This window comes from Cydia amplana, chromosome Z (assembly GCF_948474715.1).
Source record: "Cydia amplana chromosome Z, ilCydAmpl1.1, whole genome shotgun sequence".
Classification (NCBI taxonomy): Eukaryota; Metazoa; Arthropoda; class Insecta; order Lepidoptera; family Tortricidae; genus Cydia; species Cydia amplana.
In genome coordinates, this window is record NC_086096.1 from 32,510,387 (window position 1) to 32,530,633 (window position 20,247).

The window sequence follows — 20,247 nt, forward strand, 5'->3', positions numbered from 1 at the left end:
AAAAAGATTGATCGACCTCACTGGTGACCGAAGAGCTGGCAGCTTTCTCGCGCAGCGTATTAGCCTCGCTATACAGCGGTGAAATGCTGCCAGCGTCTTCGGCACCATGCCAAAGGGGTCCAACTTTTTAGATTTATTTTAATTTTATATAGTATTCGTTTTTAGTTTTAATTTAGTTTTATTTAGTTAAGTTAGTTTATTTATTGATGAAAGTATAGGGTATTTGACTACTAGTCAAATCAGTTTCTTTTTTCGAACTGTCAAAACGATTTTGCTACTATGGAATTTATATGAAACACTAGCATGTGACGTCACAATCAAATTACCTACACTTTAAAGTTTTATACGGATATTAAAATAGTAATTGTGTCTAAAAATAACTGCTGTCTACGTTTCTCTATGAATCTTCTGGTGCATTAGAAGAAAAATTGGGTATGAAGACAGTATCGGCGAGGTGGGTGCCGCGTTTACTCACGGAGGAGCAAAAACGGAACCGACTGACTACTTCGGAGCAGTGTTTGGCCGTGTTCAAACGTAACCCGAAGGAGTTTCTGCGTCGTTTCGTGACCGTAGACGAAACGTGGGTCACCACTACCCCCCGGAAATGAAAGGGCAGTCGAAGCAGTGGATTTTACCGGGTGAACCTGCGCGAAAGATAGCAAAAATCGTTCCATCGGCTGGAAAGGTCATGGCGACCGTTTTTTGGGATTCGCAGGGTATTATACATATTGAGTTCTTAGAAAAGGGGAAAACGATAACAGGGCAGTACTATGCCAATTTATTGGATGAATTTGACGCTGGGTTGAAGGACAAACGACCCCATTTAAAAAATAAAAAAGTACTGTCTCATCACGACAACGCACCAGCTCATTCGTCTAGAGTTGTGATGGCTAAATTAACACAATTACGCTACGCCCTATTGCCTTACCCCCCGTATTCTCCAGATTTGACCCCATGCGATTTATTTTTGTTTCCCAACCTGAAAAAATGGCTCGGTGGTAAGCGATTTGGATCAAATGACGAAGTCATTGCCGCCACAGAGGCCTATTTTAATGACTTTCCGAAATCATACTTTTTGGATGGTTTATTGAAGCTTGAATATAGGTGGAACAAGTGTATAGAGTTAAAAGGAGACTATGAAGAAAAATAAATGCATATAAACAAAAACAACTGATTATTTTTTTCATAAACGGGTACTTATCAAACAGCCCTCGTATATGCACGTAGGTCGATGTTGCTGTGGTCTGTGACCGGTTAATCGGTCTTTGGCGTGGAACCTACGATGCGCATATATCGGTCATAGGCGTCCAAAAGGTTAAGAATCTGTTTACAGTTATACGTAGCCAGTGGGGAGACACTCCTGACTTACAGTAATAACATATACTAATCTATGCCCCTGACTTCGGGCAAACTCGGCCCCGTTCGGCTCGGCATTGAAAATTCGCAGGATAACAGCTAAATAATGACAGTTGAATATAATATGGCATTAGACGAATGTTTAAAAATACTTTTTTATTGGCCATGCCGCAAACTTTTCAATGAGCCCTCGTACTAACACTGGTAATCACTGAACATGCATTAATTAGAATCACAACAGATATTGCGCCGTTGTACATACTGATTCTTACAAAGCTAGTCCCATTATTAAGTATAATTTCTTTTAATAACATTTCTTATCATATCATATATAATACATTTCATATAAAATTATGCGTTATTCCCACTAGTTACCACCAAGTTGTTACCAGTGGTAACAACCGAGTGTTCTTCTCTCACATGACGCCAGTGGTAACAACAGAGAAAAAAATCCCAGTAATGGAATTTTTTATTCCCAGTTGTCACCACCAAAATAATTAACTATTAAATACTAACAAAAATACCACTGGTAACAAGTTAACAACTTGGTGGTAGCTAGTGGGAATAACCCAAAGTGATGTGCATGTAACTACATCGCCATTCGATCAATCCATATGGGATTGATCATCGACTCGAAATATGTACTTTTTGTTTTATTGGAAAAAGGTAAGCATTTGACCACAATCTCACCTGATGGTAAGTGCCGATGCAGTCTAGGATGGAACATGCTTAGGTACCTAAAAGATGTCTATTCACTCTCGATTTAAAAAGATCCAAGTTATAGTGGACTGGGAATAGATTTGCAGGAAGTGAATTCCACTCCTTAGCCGTTCGCACGATAAAGCTGGATGCATAGCGTTTAGTACGAATCAGTGCCAGAGTAACGGCGTAAAGGTGAAATGCAAGTATAAAAATAACGATCAAATAGTGTAACATCCACAACATCCTAACACCCTAGTAGTAACATCCTTACAAAAACAGATTAACAGTGAGAATCTTTTGGCAGTAGTTTGGAAGTAAATTTTTCATTAAGAATAATCAATATAATACATATATAACTCTGACCACTAACAAAAAATGCACTTATTGTAATTATTACGAAACGCCGGCGAATAACTTGTAAAATACTAAAAGTACTGGAACCGTACCCATGATGCCAATCGATTATCGACAATCGCTATTTGAAAAGTAAAAATGTATCGAGTTGACCGACGCGACGAAGTCACGTGATCATTTCCATCTTCATGTTTCAATTAAAATTCGATTGGTATTTTTTATAAACGATTGTCACCATGTGTGCCGTTTATAAGCAAAATGTAATTCATTTTAAATACGAGTAAAGCGTAATTGCAATTAGAAAACGCCTTTTGAAATTTTTGATTGACAACCGACTTGTATTTACTTCGCCTAGCGTTTGCTTATTTACATACAATACATACTAGGAGAAAACGACCTTTCATTGCCATCCAAAATACTAAACCATCTGCACCCTTTTTTTGCAAATATTTGATCACCGTGCCTTTAAATAAGGTTAAAAGACTTGTTCTGTGATTTTAACCCACAGAACAAGTTAGAATGGCGATGCGAGCAGGGTACGTGTCGCCGCCGGTTTTGAGCAAACGCTCGCATGCTACTCGCCCGCGCTGACCGAAAAACGAAGTAAACATGCCTTTTTGCGCCAAAATAACCTTCAGATTAAGAAGCCAGACATCAAATCTGTCTAAAGGAGGCGTATCCATTCACCACGCACACAAGGCGCTAGCTAATTTTTACTACCGTTGCGCGAGTGTTAGTAAATGTGGAGAGGAACGAGCGGCGACACCGGTTCCGATACTAACTGCGCGCGATAGTCATTCTAACCTGTTTAATATGTTCTGTGGTTAAAACTACCAACAATTTTGATTCCGATAAAAACATAGCTCATAGGCTTTTAACTGCTCAGATTCGGCCCCTTATTTCAGGGGTAATTTTCATAGGAAGTTTACACGTCTCCGGTGACATCGACCACGACGTTCGCTACCCTGGTCAGCAGGGGCCCGATGTTGTCTTTAGGGACGGTATTCCATTTTTCCTTTAGGCATCTTTCCGCGGATGCATGAGATGATTTTTCGCCTGGAACAATATTTTCAACCCATGAGAAGACACAGGTTAAAGTTTTAGAGACAGGTAAGAGCTACTCTGTATTAGAGTAGAGGTGTGCGCCGCCGTAAGAATCTGAGCGTCAAGTTCGTATTTTGAGGGAAACTAGGTACATATGTACTTACTTAATTTTTATAAACACTTAATACAAGGCTACTTAATTTTAGTTCGTTTTTTAGCATTAGAAAAAAGGTCTTCTTGATGTGTCTTTTAATTGAAAAACATGTTTTAAAAATAAGTCACGGCAAATATGTAACAATTATGAATCTAATACGATCATTTATATTCTTCTGCTTTTATAAGTATAAGTTAATAATTTATAAAAAGCGTTTTTCAATTAGAAGACATGTCAAGATCGCTTACCTTCTTTCTAATGCTAAAAAAAACGAACTATAGTATTATTATTTTTGGAAACCAATAAGTAAATACTTAAGTACCTTAACATTTTGAATCTCAATCCTTTACCGCATACGAAGCCATATATGACGGATATGATATTCAACTCTATTAACAGCTCTTTAAGTTCAAATTAAATCAAATATTTTTTAATACATGCAGTAAGGGGTTAAGAATTTAACAAATTCTCCAGACAGGCGGCTAGTACGATAACCCCCTCCGTCGCTGTCATCCTGGTACCCGCATATGTAAACCAACAAAGGTAAACAGACACACAGTAAATGTTACCTGAACTGTGGCATTTGGCGGTGTTCAAAGTGAAGAATATGGCGCTCTTCCTGACTAGTGGCTGGTACTCGTCGCAGTAGTAGTGGAAGGCCATGGCGAGCGTCGACGGCACGAGGGCGACGTCCTTGACGAGGAGCACCCCCGCCGTCGCTATGTCGTCCTGGTAGGCGCGGACCAGTTGAGTGTGACTGCCCATGTTTAAGTCGGCGCCGTCTACGACTCGGTGCTTGGATGGTGTCGTGTAGTTACCTAATAAAAAAACAAACTTGCTAGAAGACCCATTTAGGTGCATCCTCAAAAGTTAACGGCGCTATGCAGTTAACTTTTGAGGAGCAACTGTGGACCAACACTCTGCAAAAGTAAGCTAAGGAACTAGGTAAGTTAGCACGCACCTAAACCTATTATTGAGAGAGTTTGAGTTACCCGACAAAACTAAAATGCCTCTTAGATGGAAATAGTTATTTGTTTTACAAGGGGGCAAAGTTGTTGTTTAACCGCTCGTGCTAATATTGATACCCGAGCAAGCGAAAGATTCCAAAATTGAACCAGGGGCATAGCGAGTGGTTCGAAAAATGGAATCTTGAGCGTTGCGAGGGTTTCAAAGCACGAGGGTTATTCAAAACTTGGCCCCGAGTGAAATACAATTTTTTTCACCACACCAACCCTAAGAAAATTATTAACTGTAAGATATTAAATAAAATCAAATCCAAATGAATATTAAATATTTATCATACAAAATCATTATTTAAAAGTCAATTCTACCAGCAAACATAAGAAAACAACTCCAAATTTGCTAATGATTACTTGCTTCACACTTCACATGTCAATAAAATGCAACTTTGCTATCCGTTTTCGAACAACCAAGAGCCTTTACCAGTTGGTGTGGTGAAAATTATTTTGTTCCCCATTGCTGTAATGGTGATCTAAACCTTTTAAGGGGCTACCCGAGGTTTTCATCGATTTTTGACAAGTTTTGAATCATATCTCCTTTTTTTGCACTAGGTACAGATAGAATTATAAGACAAACGGTTATCGGTTCTTCAATCTTTTATCTCCGTTTTGGTCTACCGGACCTTGAAAGAAATGAATACTTATTTTTTATGAATTTTTTACACATTGTCTAAAAAAAACACTTTTTTCGTATCTACGAGGGGCGTTCAAAATATTCTCGGTATTGATATCTTACGACCTCTTCTAAAATTTCTTTCGTTACTGGCCGCTAAGGTTTATTCATTGACATTAAAAAAAAGTATAATTCGAACCGAGATAGTCTTTTGTTTTTCTGCAATTGCTGAACAAACATGAACATCATGTGCGAATTGACAATGTTAACTAAATTAGAACATCGATGCGTGATAAAATTCTTGACAAAACAGGGTAAAAATCAAAAAACCATAAAAGAGGAAATGGATTGTGTTTACCGTGAGTCTGCTCCTTCTTTATCTACCATTCAAAAGTGGTCAAGCGAGTTTAAACGCGGAAGGGAGAGTATTGAAGATGACCCTAGACCTGGCCGGCCTGTAGTAGCTACTTCACAAGAAAATATTGATAAAGTGGAAAAACTTATGTTGGAAGATGGTCGAGTGAAGGTAAAATCTATAGCGCAAGTAACCAATCTCTCTATTGGTACCGTACATGATATTATACATGACCATCTTAATATGTCAAAAGTAAGTGCAAGATGGGTTCCGCGAATGCTGACTCGGCTTCAAAAAGACATGCGTGTAGCTTGTTGTTCCGATTTTATTGACCTGTGCGGTGAAAATCCTGATGAGGTGCTGCAAAGAATAGTTACTGGAGATGAAACCTGGGTTCATCATTATGACCCAGAGAGTAAACAAGAGTCCATGCAGTGGCACATTAAGGGTTCAGCTCATCCCAAGAAGTTCAAGGTCATCCCTTCAGCTGGCAAGGTCATGGCCACGATATTTTGGGATTGTGAAGGAGTATTACTAATCGATTATAAAGAAAAAGGTGTAAATATCACAGGACAGTACTACGCTAACATTCTACGTCAATTAAAGGATGTAATTAAAGAAAAGAGGCGAGGAAAGTTAACCAAAGGTATTCTGCTTCTGCATGACAACGCCCCCGTCCATACTGCTCATATTGCTAAGGCAGCTATTGTTGAATGTGGGTTTAAAACTGTTACTCACCCACCGTATAGTCCGGACTTAGCCCCCAGCGACTTCTTTTTGCTCCCCAATCTTAAAAAGGATCTGCGTGAAAATACATTTTCTGACGATGAAGCATTGAAGGCGGCAGTGGAGGAGCATTTTTACACGAAAGATAAAAAATATTTTTACGAGGGATTAAAAAAAATAATTGATCGATCTTTTAAGTGTATGAACATAGGGGGGGAGTATATTGAAAAATAAAAATATCAAACTTTTCGTACTTGTTTGTTTTCCTTTTCATTCTCATACCGAGAATATTTTGAACACCCCTCGTAGTTTGCTGTGAAGGATCTTACATGTAGGTACGAAATCTACATATTTGGGTTTGTCTTTGACGTCTCGAAAAATGTGTCTACGGTTTTCATTTTAAACTAATTAACACAAAAGTTATGGCCAGAAAACCAGTTTTTTAGCCTAAAATTATTGTCCAACTTTGATGCCAAATATCTCGAAGACAATGAACTTGAAGTAAATATGGGATACTACATTGCTTAAAGCCGTTGCTGTTAATATGATAAGCTACAAAAAACATTAGGAAACTAAGGGATTCAGATCGAAGGTCATTGGCGTGGGATAGCCCCTTAATGTTAATTATTGTTTTGTATCTATAGCTGTAGGATAGGTACTTACGTAAAAATTTGGCCGTACTTGAAACCACATTGTCAACGAACCCATCAAACTCGCTAGGATCGTAATCAATTTTTTGGCTGTTATAAAGAAATATAAAACAGCTAGTATCTTCTCTCTCAAATATCGTTGATATTCCTGAATAAAAAAAAAACAAATTATTCATTTAGTATTCCGCGCAAGGGTCAAAAAGAAAAAGAGTTAAGCAATAGCCAAAGGGCCCCTTTTTTAAACAGTGGCGTAGCGCGAACTAATCTAGCCGTGGCCAAAGTTGCATCTTCAAGGCCCCTTTCTTTTAATACATATTCTCAAGGTATTAATAAGATTAATTTGCATCGTCCCACTAACCCGGGTCGAAGCGGTTAAACCGTTAACCCAGTGTCAAATCGGTTTACCCCGGGATAGTGGAATGGTGCGTGTGGGCCCAAACATACATACTTAACAGGGCAAGTTAAATAAAAGCTTGTAATAAAAAAGTTCACAAATGTCGGCAAGAGCCAAACTTATAGAGAAGTAAGTAAATAAATGTTAAACAGCAAAGTGAGCAAACGTTAGCACAACCATGTAGTTACCTGCTTGTAACTGTAGTATCGAGTCGTCAGTTACTTTGTATTTCGCTCCCAATTCATTCAGATCACTGCGAAATTTCATCTCATCATATCTAGCCTGCTGGTCTGACGAGCTAAACAAATCATAATAATACGTAGCGCATAACACGGTCAACAGACCGACTAAGTATTTGGGTATGTTTCCTGTGGTTTTTTGTTCTTGTTCTCTGCTCGATTGGTATATTCTGTGGGAAACGTTTGGAGATCTGCTGGCGAAGCTAGAGTTTCGACTGTCAGCGCTTCTATTGCCGCGAAGCCGGGGCGATACTGAGTCGGACTTATTAAGATGTGTGCTCAGCGACCGCCAACTATCAAAGTCGTCACTGTAATATGAACGTGACGGGAGTGTGGCGGGTAAGGACTTGGCTAGGACACCGCTGTAACGAAACAGACATTAACCGCTCACAACTTATTGACTTTGTACTGTTATTGTTTATGAAAACTGAGAAGCAGAAATAAATTTTGAAAAGCAAAAGATTATAGTCAATGCAAATGGACAAAATGAAGAAGAAACTAATTTAATTAATTGTAGCTAAAATGAGTACAGTTATGGAGTTATGCAGAGTGATAGTCATGAGCTATTGATGAACGTTTCGTTATAGTATTTAGTAATGAAAACACTAAAACAAGTAGATATTATGTATTACAAATTACACTACTATTGGATATGAATGATATGATTCATACGTCGGTATGGTACAGTCAAGGGTATAAATATGGGTAAACTCATCATACTCAAATATATGACCCATAGCTCTTATGTCAGCAAATTAAGAACTAATGGGACATATTTTGGGGTAAGTTGTATGCACACATATTTTTACATATTTTTAATTTCTAGTATTTTAGGGTCAGTTAATTTCCGAGTAAAATGGTCACGTTGTCATGCCAAGTAATATGTATATACCTAGGTACCTATGCATTGCCAACAACAACTTTCCTACTAGTCATATCAGCTCTATTTTAGAAATTTCAAAACCATTTGATAAAATGGAATTTATATGAAAACGAGTATAGTGATGTCATGGTCAACTCACCTACTTTTTAGGGCTATAAAAAAAACAATAAATTTTGGGAGTTCCCCATACTTAGAACTGCATGAATCTTAATTTTTTTTTTCATCAACCCCATACGTGTGGATAGGTGTAGTATCTATGGATAGGTCTTCAAAAATGATATTGAGGTTTCTAATATTTTTTTTTTCTAAACTGAATAGTTTGCGCAAGAGACACTTCCAAAGTGGTAAAATGTGCCCCGCCCCCCTGTAACTTCTAAAATAAGAGAATGATAAAACTAAAAAAAATATATGATGTACATGCAAACTTCCACCGAAAATTGGTTTGAACGAAATCTAGTAAGTAGTTTTTTTTTAGAATACGTCATAATTCCCCTAAATACGGAACCCTTCATGGGCGAGTCCGACTCGCACTTGGCCGCTTTTTTATATTTTTTATAAATATATATAAATGAAATGTTGTATTACATTCTACTCGGTGTTGTCCCTTGGGCAATGGGACAGAATAAAACCCAAACAAGTTGATTACTGTAAGTTTGTTTAATAGTATAGTCCAAACTATTGGTATCAAATTTAAGTTATAACAAATACATTAATTACCTACTATGTAGTTGATCCACCCTGATATTTGTAATTTTCAGAAATGCCACATTTTCGAAGTTAAGGCAATGCACTGTCGATTATTACTCAAATAGTTAAAGAAAGTAATAGGTATTATTAAGAGATTCATGCATGCACAGATTTCATCCACCATGTGTCAATATTGTTTAAATTAATTTACATAGCTAAAATACTCAAGAAATCATAATACTATGCACAACATATAACTTAATTCATTAAAATAAACAAAACATTGGTTTTAACACAATTCATTGAGGTTTTTAACCAATCATCAATCGATATTGAAAAAAAAAAAGACTACATCATATTAAAAAAAACCGGCCAAGTGCGAGTCGGACTCGCGCACGGAGGGTTCCGCACCATCAACAAAAAATAGAGCAAAACAAGCAAAAAAACGGTCACCCATCCAAGTACTGACCCCGCCCGACGTTGCTTAACTTCGGTCAAAAATCACGTTTGTTGTATGGGAGCCCCACTTAAATCTTTATTTTATTCTGTTTTTAGTATTTGTTGTTATAGCGGCAACAGAAATACATCATCTGTGAAAATTTCAACAGTCTAGCTATCACGGTTCATGAGATACAGCCAGGTGACAGACGGACGGACGGACGGACAGCGGAGTCTTAGTAATAGGGTCCCGTTTTTACCCTTTGGGTACGGAACCCTAAAAACTATGTTAAGGTACAGCTACATAAAAAAATACACATACAAGCGGGAAATACAGTTCAATTAAAAAATACAGGCCCAATAAGTTAGTACAGTCACTGTCAAAAATACACTCTTACAGCTTACTTATTTTTCCTTGTAATAGAGCAAACAATAAAAACTTATCTATGACATCCACTGTACAATGCTTCCATAAAATCCAGGATATCTATAGAATTGATTCACTTACTGTTCATCAGAATCATCTGTGTATTGTAGATTTTGGGGTGTCAAAGAATTTCTTCTCCTCATGGCAACTGGGCTCGAAGTATCAGAAAATTTGCTGAAAAATCACATTAAACATTTTGGTATATCATTTTCTTTAAAAACACAATAGTATGTCATCTATGTTTCCAATGCAGAAATGTAACACACCAACCCTTTCCATTTTTCCTATAAAGATATTTGATCCTTACAGAAAAACGGGATTAATCCCTTTTTATCTTGTTTGCTACGGTCGAGTTCACATACATCTTTACAAGCCAACATTATAAAAATATTAGAATATAAGTAGTAATTACATAACCTTGCTTTCAGTGAGAGGCATGTTAATATATTTTTGGAAAATTGGTTTAAAAAGCTGTTTGTGAATTGGGATGTACAGTACCTTAAAAATTGTCACCAAGGCTGTTTGTTTTGGTGGTCCCTCTTGCAGAATTTATTTACTGTATGTGGTTAAGGATCAGACGTCGGATTTCAGTGAGCAAAATTTAATGACAAGTAGGGACTAGGGCAGTGGTTCCTAACCTGGGGGTAATTACCCCCGTGGGGGTAAAACTGGTATTTTACGGGGGTAATACGCTAACCTAATATAACAATACAACAAACATACATGTTTTATTTTTTTATTACCATTGGGAGGAGGAGTAAAATCAGGTTCCCTAGATAGTCATAGGGGTGACCGGACTGAAAAGGTTAGGAACCACTGGACTAGGGAGTTCCTATATTGATATACACAATTATAAATGCTTTCCCCATATACTAGTGATCACTGCAATTTTTTATACAAGTGCATATAATTTTGTAAGTATTATTTTGAAGACAATGATGAAATATCAGTTTGTGTAAATAAACCATATTTTTAATAACCAAGGAGCGGAATTTCTCATAGCAGAAATCAAATGTCAAGAGGGATCGACTACTGTGTTTTATCGACTATCCGGACTATCAATAAGTATTTGTCACTTAACACAACATTATTTAAGTAATTAAATTAGACTTTTGGATTAGTAAAATAATAGATAAAACAGAAAATACATTTATTTTATTATATAATATATTATCTTAACATGAATGAAACAAATATACCTAAAAATGTTAACCTTTATTCAGAATAACAAAATCGAAATCTATATCTGTACTAATTATATTTTTTTCATCGTCTATGTAGTACTAGAAAATGGTCATTATTGTTTTGGCTGTAATCACTTTTTGTTATAAAATCAGCATAATCGCGAATTATGTCATAGTCCGGAATCCTATCTAGTATTTTTTCAAGTTTTAGTTTCACAGTGTTAGATCCACACCAATCTAGGATAGTCCTTACATGGTCGAGTATTAGGAGAGAGTCTACTAAGGATAAGCAGGATAACATCGATAACTAGTTTTGTCGATGAAACACAGTATTCAATCCCTCTTGAGATTTGATTTCTGCTATAAGAAATTCCGCTCCTTGTAATTAATAAAAACCCACTAGACTATGAATACCTACTAAGTTCCAAATCTCTTTCTGTTCTTAGCGTAAGTTTCAAATATTCTTTTAAAATACATAAGAAGAAAATTGAGCTATAATTATGCTATATTTATATATGTACTTTCAAGAGAATCATATTTTCAAAACAAAACTTGAAGCGATAACTAGTATGGGAAAAGCATTGATAACTGGGCCTTTTCTAAAATAAATATTGAAAACCTGATTCTTTCAAATCTGGACATTCTTGGGCTCATTCTACTCAGAATCGACAGCACTCTCCACCCTTCCATTAAAAAAAAGCGGCCAAGTGCGAGTCGGACTCGCCCATGAAGGGTTCCGTATTTAGGCGATTTATGACGTAAAAAAAAAACTACTTACTAGATCTCGTTCAAACCAATTTTCGGTGGAAGTTTACATGGTAATGTACATCATATATTTTTTTTTTGTTTTACCATTCTCTTATTTTAGAAGTTACAGGGGGGGGGACACACATTTTACCACTTTGGAAGTGTCTCTCGCGCAAACTATTCAGTTTAGAAACAATCTCTAAAAGCGGCCAAGTGCGAGTCGAACTCGCCCATGAAGGGTTCCGTATTTAGGCGATTTATGACGTATTAACCCTTAAATGCATAGTCATGCATTTATACACACAACATAAACATCAAATGTTATGCATTATTAAACAAATTCTATTTGTTCTTGTATATTATTTCAATAGTAAAACTAATAAATTTTCCGAATTATTACCTAAATTTACGCAGTATTTTAATTTATAAAAGTTACATTTGTTTATAGACGAAATGTCGGAAAACTTGGAAAAACCTGGAAGTTGATGATTTTTAGTATGTGATTTTGGGCAGATTTTTCGGGGTTTGTAATTATTTTATATTTACAAATTTTATCATAGGAACATCACAAATAGTGTACCTTTCTGTTGGCAGTTAAGATTTTTCCTATACCCCTTACTAATAGCTATATATTTCCAAAAATATGATTTAGACTATGCAACTTTTAACACTGATTTCCCAGTGAAAATCGATGATATTTTTTTTTTACTATTTTTCCTAGAAACTGCAAACAATTATGTGATATATATATTAATTTCGGGCAAAACGAAAAAATCATGTATTTAAGGGTTAAAAAAAAACTACTTACTAGATCTCGTTCAAACCAATTTTCGGTGGAAGTTTACATGGTAATGTACATCATATATTTTTTTTAGTTTTATTATTCTGTTATTTTAGAAGTTATGGGGGGGGGGGCACACATTTTACCACTTTGGAAGTGTCTCTCGCGCAAACTATTCAGTTTAGAAAAAAATGATATTAGAAACCTCAATATCATTTTTGAAGACCTATCCATAGATACCCCACACGTATGGGTTTGATGAAAAAAAAAATTTTTGAGTTTCAGTTTGAACTATGGGGAACCCCAAAAATTTATTGTTTTTTTTCTATTTTTGTGTGAAAATCTTAATGCGGTTCACAGAATACATCTACTTACCAAGTTTCAACAGTATAGTTCTTATAGTTTCGGAGAAAAGTGACTGTGACATACGGACGGACAGACGGACAGACAGACAGACATGACGAATCTATAAGGGTTCCGTTTTTTGCCATTTGGCTACGGAACCCTAAAAAATGATATTAGAAACCTCAATATCATTTTTGAAGACCTATCCATAGATACCCCACACGTATGGGTTTGATGAAAAAAAAATTTTTGAGTTTCAGTTGGAAGTATGGGGAACCCCAAAAATTTATTGTTTTTTTTCTATTTTTGTGTGAAAATCTTAATGCGGTTCACAGAATACATCTACTTACCAAGTTTCAACAGTATAGTTCTTATAGTTTTGGAGAAAAGTGGCTGTGACATACGGATGGACAGACAGACAGACATGACGAATCTATAAGGGTTCCGTTTTTTGCCATTTGGCTACGGAACCCTAAAAAGATGTCCCAAAATGTCCATTCCATTACGTCACGTTTTATTATGAGAAAAATTTTCACTTGTATGGACGAGACATAGTGGAATGTACAATTTTCATACAAATTTTTGGCACATTTTTTTTATCATCAGGATTGAATATGCTAGTGATTCTGAGTTGAAAGAACCCAAAAACACCAGGATCCGGAGGTTTTCAATATTTATTATAGAAAACGTCCAACTGAGGTTATATTATGAACTCTATACCCGTCATTAAATTTTACCCTCTAACTCCTAAACCTATGAATGATATGTATGCGTCGAAACCTACCTCATAACGTTGTCCACCTCGTCAACCCCACCTGCGTCCTCCTCGCGCTCGTCGTTGCTGCTATTGTCATCGCCATACCGCGCCATATCCCCTGCGTCGGCGAACCGACCGTGAGAATGAATGCTTCTTCTCGCAGATGGTATTATCTGACGCCTCCTATTCTGTAAAACGTGTATAAAACATTAGTCAGAAACGTCTATTTTTAATAATTGGTAATTGGTGGAGCTCATCAAAATGTTAATACTAACCCCAAATTCTTGATTTATACTCATTTATAAATAATTGTTACTTATCTTATTTTATATATTTATTAACTAAGAAGGTAATCATTTGAGAAAAGGATAATACAGTACATCCGCGTTCTGTTCTGTTTAGTGTTTGACAATGACATGACAATCAAATAATGACAATAGTACATAGTGCATCAATAGTAACCATAGAAGGTAGCATCCTATAGAAGTGGTATACGCGTGCCTCCGTGAGGGACAAAACATACGCAATGCGACACTGTGATTGGTCGAATTTATTTGTTGCCCACCATAATCCATACTAATTTACGGGGAGGAATAAAAAAAAATGTGAGACTGTGACAAGGACAAACAATAATAGCGCTTTCGCTGCTACTCCTACTGAAGGATACATAAGACTATCCCGTTCTGTCAGTTATCCCCACCACTCATGCCCAATCCAGTTTAATACTAGATTCATGATAGTGACACTTCGGACCATAGATATAATATTCCTAAAGCCGTACTTCAAAGAATATGTAGTTGGTCAAACCAATTTGTCAGTAAATTGGAACAAAAAAAAACTATACTCACTCATATAAATAGATGGTCAAACCAATTTGTCAGTAAATAAGAACAAAGAAAACTATACTCATCCTGTTCTTTTGGGTGCTAGTACTAGTGTAAGACAAAGATAGTATGATTCTCTCTGTCTATGTTTGAAATGAGACAGTCCCTTAACAAAATTCGAATGTCGTTCGCGGTGTTCGCGGTAAACCCTCTGGCTCGTGGGCTACGCATTATACTTTATGATACGCTGTCGGCGATGGTTTGAAAACAAATAAAATAGGGAACCACCATGCTCACTTTCTTTACTAGGTATAGTAAATGTTAGGAATTTTAGGAGGTACGCCGCGCCGGGTCGTACGTCCGGCATTTTGTCAGGGACATAAAGTCTATTTTTTTATTCGGTAGACTGAAATGACAGTTAATAGTATGAAATGACATTTCATGTTCATACAATTAGCTGGCATTTCAGTCTACCGAATAAAAAAATAGACTTTAGATATAATAAAGTCCGTCAACCAAATCTTGTCAGTAGTAAAAGGCGGCAAATTTGAAAAATCGCGGGTACGTTATGGTAATAGTTTATGGTTTGAGTTTATGGTGGGTTTTTCATATTTGGAACTAGACGAATAAAGATGGCTTCCAATAATGTTGTCTTGTAATTTACGAATCTCTAAATTAACAAACATGGTGTCAGAAGTATAAAATAATACATGTGAAATACGAAAATGGGTGAGTCAAATCCGGCAAATTCGCCGGCATTACAATGTCCACAAAACAAGCAAGGATATGCCTACTCTTACGTACGACCATTAGAATTCACGGATTCTATGGAAGAGAATTGGAAATTGTGGGTCCAAAAATTTAAAATATTTCTTCTTGCCGAGGACCTTGAAGCAGTTTCCGATGACCGTAAAATAGCTCTGCTGCTCCATAACATGGGTGACAAGGGTGTAGAAATATACAATTCGTTTAATTTAGAGCCAAAGCAAACCTTTGAAGAAGTCCTAAAGAAATTTAATGCATATTTCATTCCAAAAGTTAACATCACGATGCAACGCCATAAATTTTTTACAAGGGCACAAGGACCTACAGAGTCCTTCGACGATTTCCTTACTGACCTTCAGAACAGAAGTATGACATGCAACTTCAGTGACAAGAGAGAGGAACTCGTGAGAGACGTTATCGTCATAGGTCTAGCTAATACCGCTATGAAGGAGAGGCTTCTGCGCACGGAGGATCTGACTCTGCAGAAGACCATCACCATGTGCAGAGCTGCGGAATTGTCTCAAAAACAAGTTACGGAACTAACGAATGAGATAGCTGCGACCTCCGTGCTCAACGTCAGCACTGTGCCAGTACATAACGTCAACAATGTCAATACTTCAAGAACAAGAAGCGTCAAGACAAGAAAATGCTATCGCTGCGGAAATAACTGGGATCGCACGCATCAATGCCCAGCTATAGGTTGCAAGTGCCAGAAGTGTGGTATTCCTAATCATTTTGCGAAGGTTTGCAGAAACAAACAGGTTGCAGCCATAACAGAGAAGCAGGTTGAAGACGACAGCGAGGAGTCCTTCTTCGTTGGCTGTATCAACAGTGAGTGTGAATGCGAATGTGAGTGGATTGAGTCTATGATTATAAATAATAAGTCTATAAACGTCAAACTAGACACTGGTGCTCAGGTAAACTGCATGTCCTTAGCTACTTATAAGTCATTGAACCTTGATGAGAGATTTATAGTTACTAAGCGCATTAAATTAGTGACACTTCATGATAAGTGCATACCTGTCAAAGGTGTGTGCACCATTAAATCCTACCTCAAGAATGGAAAGTGTGATAACATTGAATTTGTTATTGTGAGCACAGATTGTATGACAATTTTAGGCCTAAGATCTTGCATGAAACTAAAATTAGTTACCAGAAACATGGTTCATACTATAAATGTCTCAAATAACTCTGACACAAATAAAATCATGGCAGAGTATACTAATTTGTTCAATGGTATAGGCTGTTTTAAAAAACCCTATAAAATTGTTTTACAGGAAAATGCAATTCCCAGAGCCGATCCACCTCGTCGGGTCCCTATAGCACTAAGACAGAGCCTTAAGGACGAGTTGGACAATATGGTGAGACAGCAAATAATCACCAAAAATGAGGATCCGATGGAGTGGGTCAACTCAACTGTTGTAACCAAAAAGAAAAACAATAAAATACGCGTATGTATTGACCCTCGGTACTTAAATAAATTCATTATCAGAAAACACAAGCAATTGCCAACGGTTGATGACATACTAGATAAGTTATCAGGCTCTAAGTATTTTTCTAAATTTGACTGTAGCAGTGGGTTTTGGACAGTACAGCTTGACTCAGAAAGTTCAAAGTTATGCACGTTTTCTACTCCATTTGGTAACTACTCCTATAAACGATTGCCATTTGGACTTTCTGTGTCAACAGAAGCATTTCAGGAACGCATGGAAGAGACTTTTAGTGATATTGATAATGTACAATTTTATGTCGATGATTTAATAATTTATGCCAGCACCGTGGAAGAACATAATAAAGTGTTACTAAATGTATTGAAAAGAGCTCAAGAATGTAATGTCAAATTCAATAGGGAGAAGTCCCAAGTTCTGCGTAAAGAAATTTCATTTCTTGGCATGATTGTAAGTGACCAAGGGGTTAAACCTGATCCAATTAAAGTAATGGCCATTTCCGAATTAAAATGCATTCATGATAAGAAAGAACTTGAACGATTTCTAGGAATGACAAATTACCTGTCAAAATTTATCAACAATTACTCGACTATTACAAGCCCGTTGCGCGAGCTTCTTAAAAAAGACATATTATTTCAATGGCTTCCTTCTCATGAAAATGCTTTTAATAAACTTAAGGAGGCATTAACGAACGCTCCCACGCTTAAATTATTTGACAGCAATAAAGATGTAGTCGTTTCGGTAGATTGCAGCTCGGAAGGAGTAGGCGCTTGTCTTTTACAAGACAGACAGCCTATTGCATATGCTTCTAAGGCGCTAACTGAATGTCAGAAAGGTTATGCCCAGGTTGAACGCGAGATGTTTGCTATTGTATTTGGATGCATCAAATTCCATAAGTATATTTTAGGAAAACATACCCTAGTTGAAACTGATCATTCGGCATTAGAAATTTTATTTAAAAAACCCCTGTCTTTAGTACCTGCAAGACTACAAAGAATGATGCTTAAAATACAAGGGTATGACATTACTGTTAAGTATGTACCTGGAAAACAAATGTATATATCAGATTTTCTCAGTCGCTCTTTCCTAGTTGACAAGAATGATGAGACAAAGGAATTTGATGAAGAGTTTAATAAAGAAATTATTTGTCATGTTGAGGTCATGATAGATTCGTTGCCTATTTCAAGTGACAAGCGACAACTCATTGCCATGAAAACGAACGAGGATGCCACATTGTCCTGTTTAAAAGATTATATTCATAATGGTTGGCCAAATTCTAAGAACAATCTAAATGAATTAGTAAAACCTTTCTGGAATTTTCGCAATGAATTGTCCCTAGTCGACCAAATAATTTTAAGAAATAATCTTATTGTGATACCAGTAGCATTACAAAAAATGATGTTAGAAATTATTCATGAAGGTCACTTAGGATTAAATACATGTCTTCGTAGAGCTAAAAACGTTCTATTTTGGCCTGGATTGACAAGTCAAATTAAAGAACTCTGCAACAACTGTCAAACATGTGCCTTATTTAGGAAAAACAATACTAAAGAACCAATTCAATTTCATGACATACCTAGACTACCATGGCTAAAGTTAGGCACTGATCTTTTTGAATTTAATAAACAATACTATCTGGTTGTTGTAGACTATTACAGTAAATTTTTTGAAGTTGCTCGATTAAATGACTTGTCTTCAGGAACCATCATCAATCATATTAAGTCTATGATAGCTAGACATGGTTGTCCTTTAGAGATTATAAGTGACAATGGTCCACAGTATTCCTGTAAAGAGTTTAAAGAATTTGCGGATGCATATGGATTTAAGCATATTACTTCGTCTCCTGACTACCCAAAGTCGAACGGGTTAGCGGAATCTTCTGTCAAAATTGTCAAATCCATATTTAAAAAATGTAAAGAGGATAACACAGACCCTTATATAGCGTTATTAAATTTCAGAAATAGTCCCAAGGAAAATAGCCCTTCTCCAGCTAACCTTTTGTTCAATCGAAACTTAAATAACCGTTGTCCTGTGTCTGCAAATTATTTAAAGCCTAAAATATATACTAGAAACTATTTCTTAGATAAAGAGTTGCAACATAAGGTAGAAAACCACTACAATAAAACTGCTAGGCCTCTAAGACAATTAGAGATAGGTCAGGGTATCATGTTTAAGAAAAAGATGTCTGATGATCGCTGGCAAAAAGGAAGTGTTGTAAATAAGGCTGACTTCCCTCGTTCCTACATTGTAAAGGATGAACAAGGTCGCCAATATAGGAGAAACAGACAACATTTGCGTAACATAAATGAATATGAGTCAACTAATTGTACTGAAAATGAGTCTGTTAATCCTAACTCTTATGTTATAAACTATGATAGTAATGATAGCGACTGTGAATCCTTTTATGAAGCAGAAGAAAGTGATGATCAGGAGCTCATTGATACAAGTGAAGTGAGTCAAAGCAATACTGGAATCAATGATACTCCGGAACCAAATTTTGACTTGTATAAGACGAGGTCTGGACGAATAGTCAAGGCTCCGTCGAGACTAATTGAATCTTAGTTATAGTTGTTAGTTATAATTTTATTAAGGAGAGGAATGTTACGTTATGGTAATAGTTTATGGTTTGAGTTTATGGTGGGTTTTTCATATTTGGAACTAGACGAATAAAGATGGCTTCCAATAATGTTGTCTTGTAATTTACGAATCTCTAAATTAACAAACAAGCAACACTGTGTTCGAATAATTCCAAAATGCGTGTCATCTGTGTTTTATCTGTGGAATGTGGATTGATGAATGACAGCCGTCACCTTATTTGTTTTCATTTGGTTTTCATTCTGAATCGTTTCTGTTTCAAGAGATATTTCTGCTGTCACCATTAAATACCAATACATTAAATAAGAATAAGCAAAGCTAAGGGGCCTGCAATGTACAATCATGCTCGTTGATGGTAAACATTACTAAAAATTGAGGTTATGACAAGTACATACTAGAAGAACTCTTTCGAACTTTTAAGATTATGTTCAGTTTTTTTGTTTTAGGGTTAAAAGGCATAAATAAAATTAAAACGTATGCCTAAATCTATCCAAACGACCATAAATTGTGTCCTGGAAACCGTCCATAGGCCCACATGTCTAATATTTTCAGCAATCAGTTGTGACTATTTACAAAGATGCAATAGAATACTACAGAGTATTATGCTTGGTTGTAAGTGACCCGGTAACATTGGTAACTTCATTATATTTTTTCAATTAATGACCTGAATTATAGTGTAAGCTAAAGTGACCCTTATCTTATTTACCTTTAAATTAAATAAACACCCAAGTATCAGTTGTTTTATTTTTAATATGTAATC

The 20,247-nt window shown here is 36.3% G+C and overlaps 2 protein-coding genes and 1 long non-coding RNA gene across 5 annotated transcripts; 1 reads left to right on the plus strand and 2 right to left on the minus strand.

The window, feature by feature from the left end:
• Positions 1 to 3,296: 3,296 nt before the first annotated feature.
• On the minus strand, positions 3,297 to 14,219 carry LOC134661109 (uncharacterized). 2 transcript variants are annotated; one of them, XM_063517057.1, is made up of 7 exons: positions 14,131 to 14,219; positions 13,883 to 14,043; positions 10,123 to 10,215; positions 7,556 to 7,914; positions 6,987 to 7,121; positions 4,180 to 4,428; positions 3,297 to 3,468 (listed from the first exon to the last, which is right to left on the minus strand). In XM_063517057.1, exons 1-7 carry the CDS (start codon positions 14,152 to 14,154, stop codon positions 3,338 to 3,340), a joined length of 1,152 nt encoding a protein of 383 aa, XP_063373127.1. In that variant the 5' UTR covers positions 14,155 to 14,219; the 3' UTR covers positions 3,297 to 3,337. The 2 variants fall into 2 exon arrangements, with proteins under 2 accessions (XP_063373127.1, XP_063373126.1); XM_063517056.1 differs by having other exon boundaries at positions 7,556 to 7,968.
• Positions 11,976 to 13,571, minus strand: LOC134661132 (uncharacterized). The gene is made up of 2 exons (XR_010097926.1): positions 13,253 to 13,571; positions 11,976 to 12,169 (listed from the first exon to the last, which is right to left on the minus strand). It is a non-coding gene; the product is annotated as an uncharacterized LOC134661132 (long non-coding RNA).
• A 1,201-nt stretch (positions 14,220 to 15,420) lies between the features above and the next one.
• Positions 15,421 to 19,499, plus strand: LOC134660968 (uncharacterized protein K02A2.6-like). 2 transcript variants are annotated; one of them, XM_063516851.1, is made up of 2 exons: positions 15,421 to 16,293; positions 16,722 to 19,499. In XM_063516851.1, the coding sequence occupies exon 2, from the start codon at positions 16,803 to 16,805 to the stop codon at positions 19,452 to 19,454; it is 2,652 nt and encodes an 883-aa protein (XP_063372921.1). In that variant the 5' UTR covers positions 15,421 to 16,293; positions 16,722 to 16,802; the 3' UTR covers positions 19,455 to 19,499. Both variants share the same exon structure in this region, with proteins under 2 accessions (XP_063372921.1, XP_063372922.1).
• Positions 19,500 to 20,247: the final 748 nt, after the last annotated feature.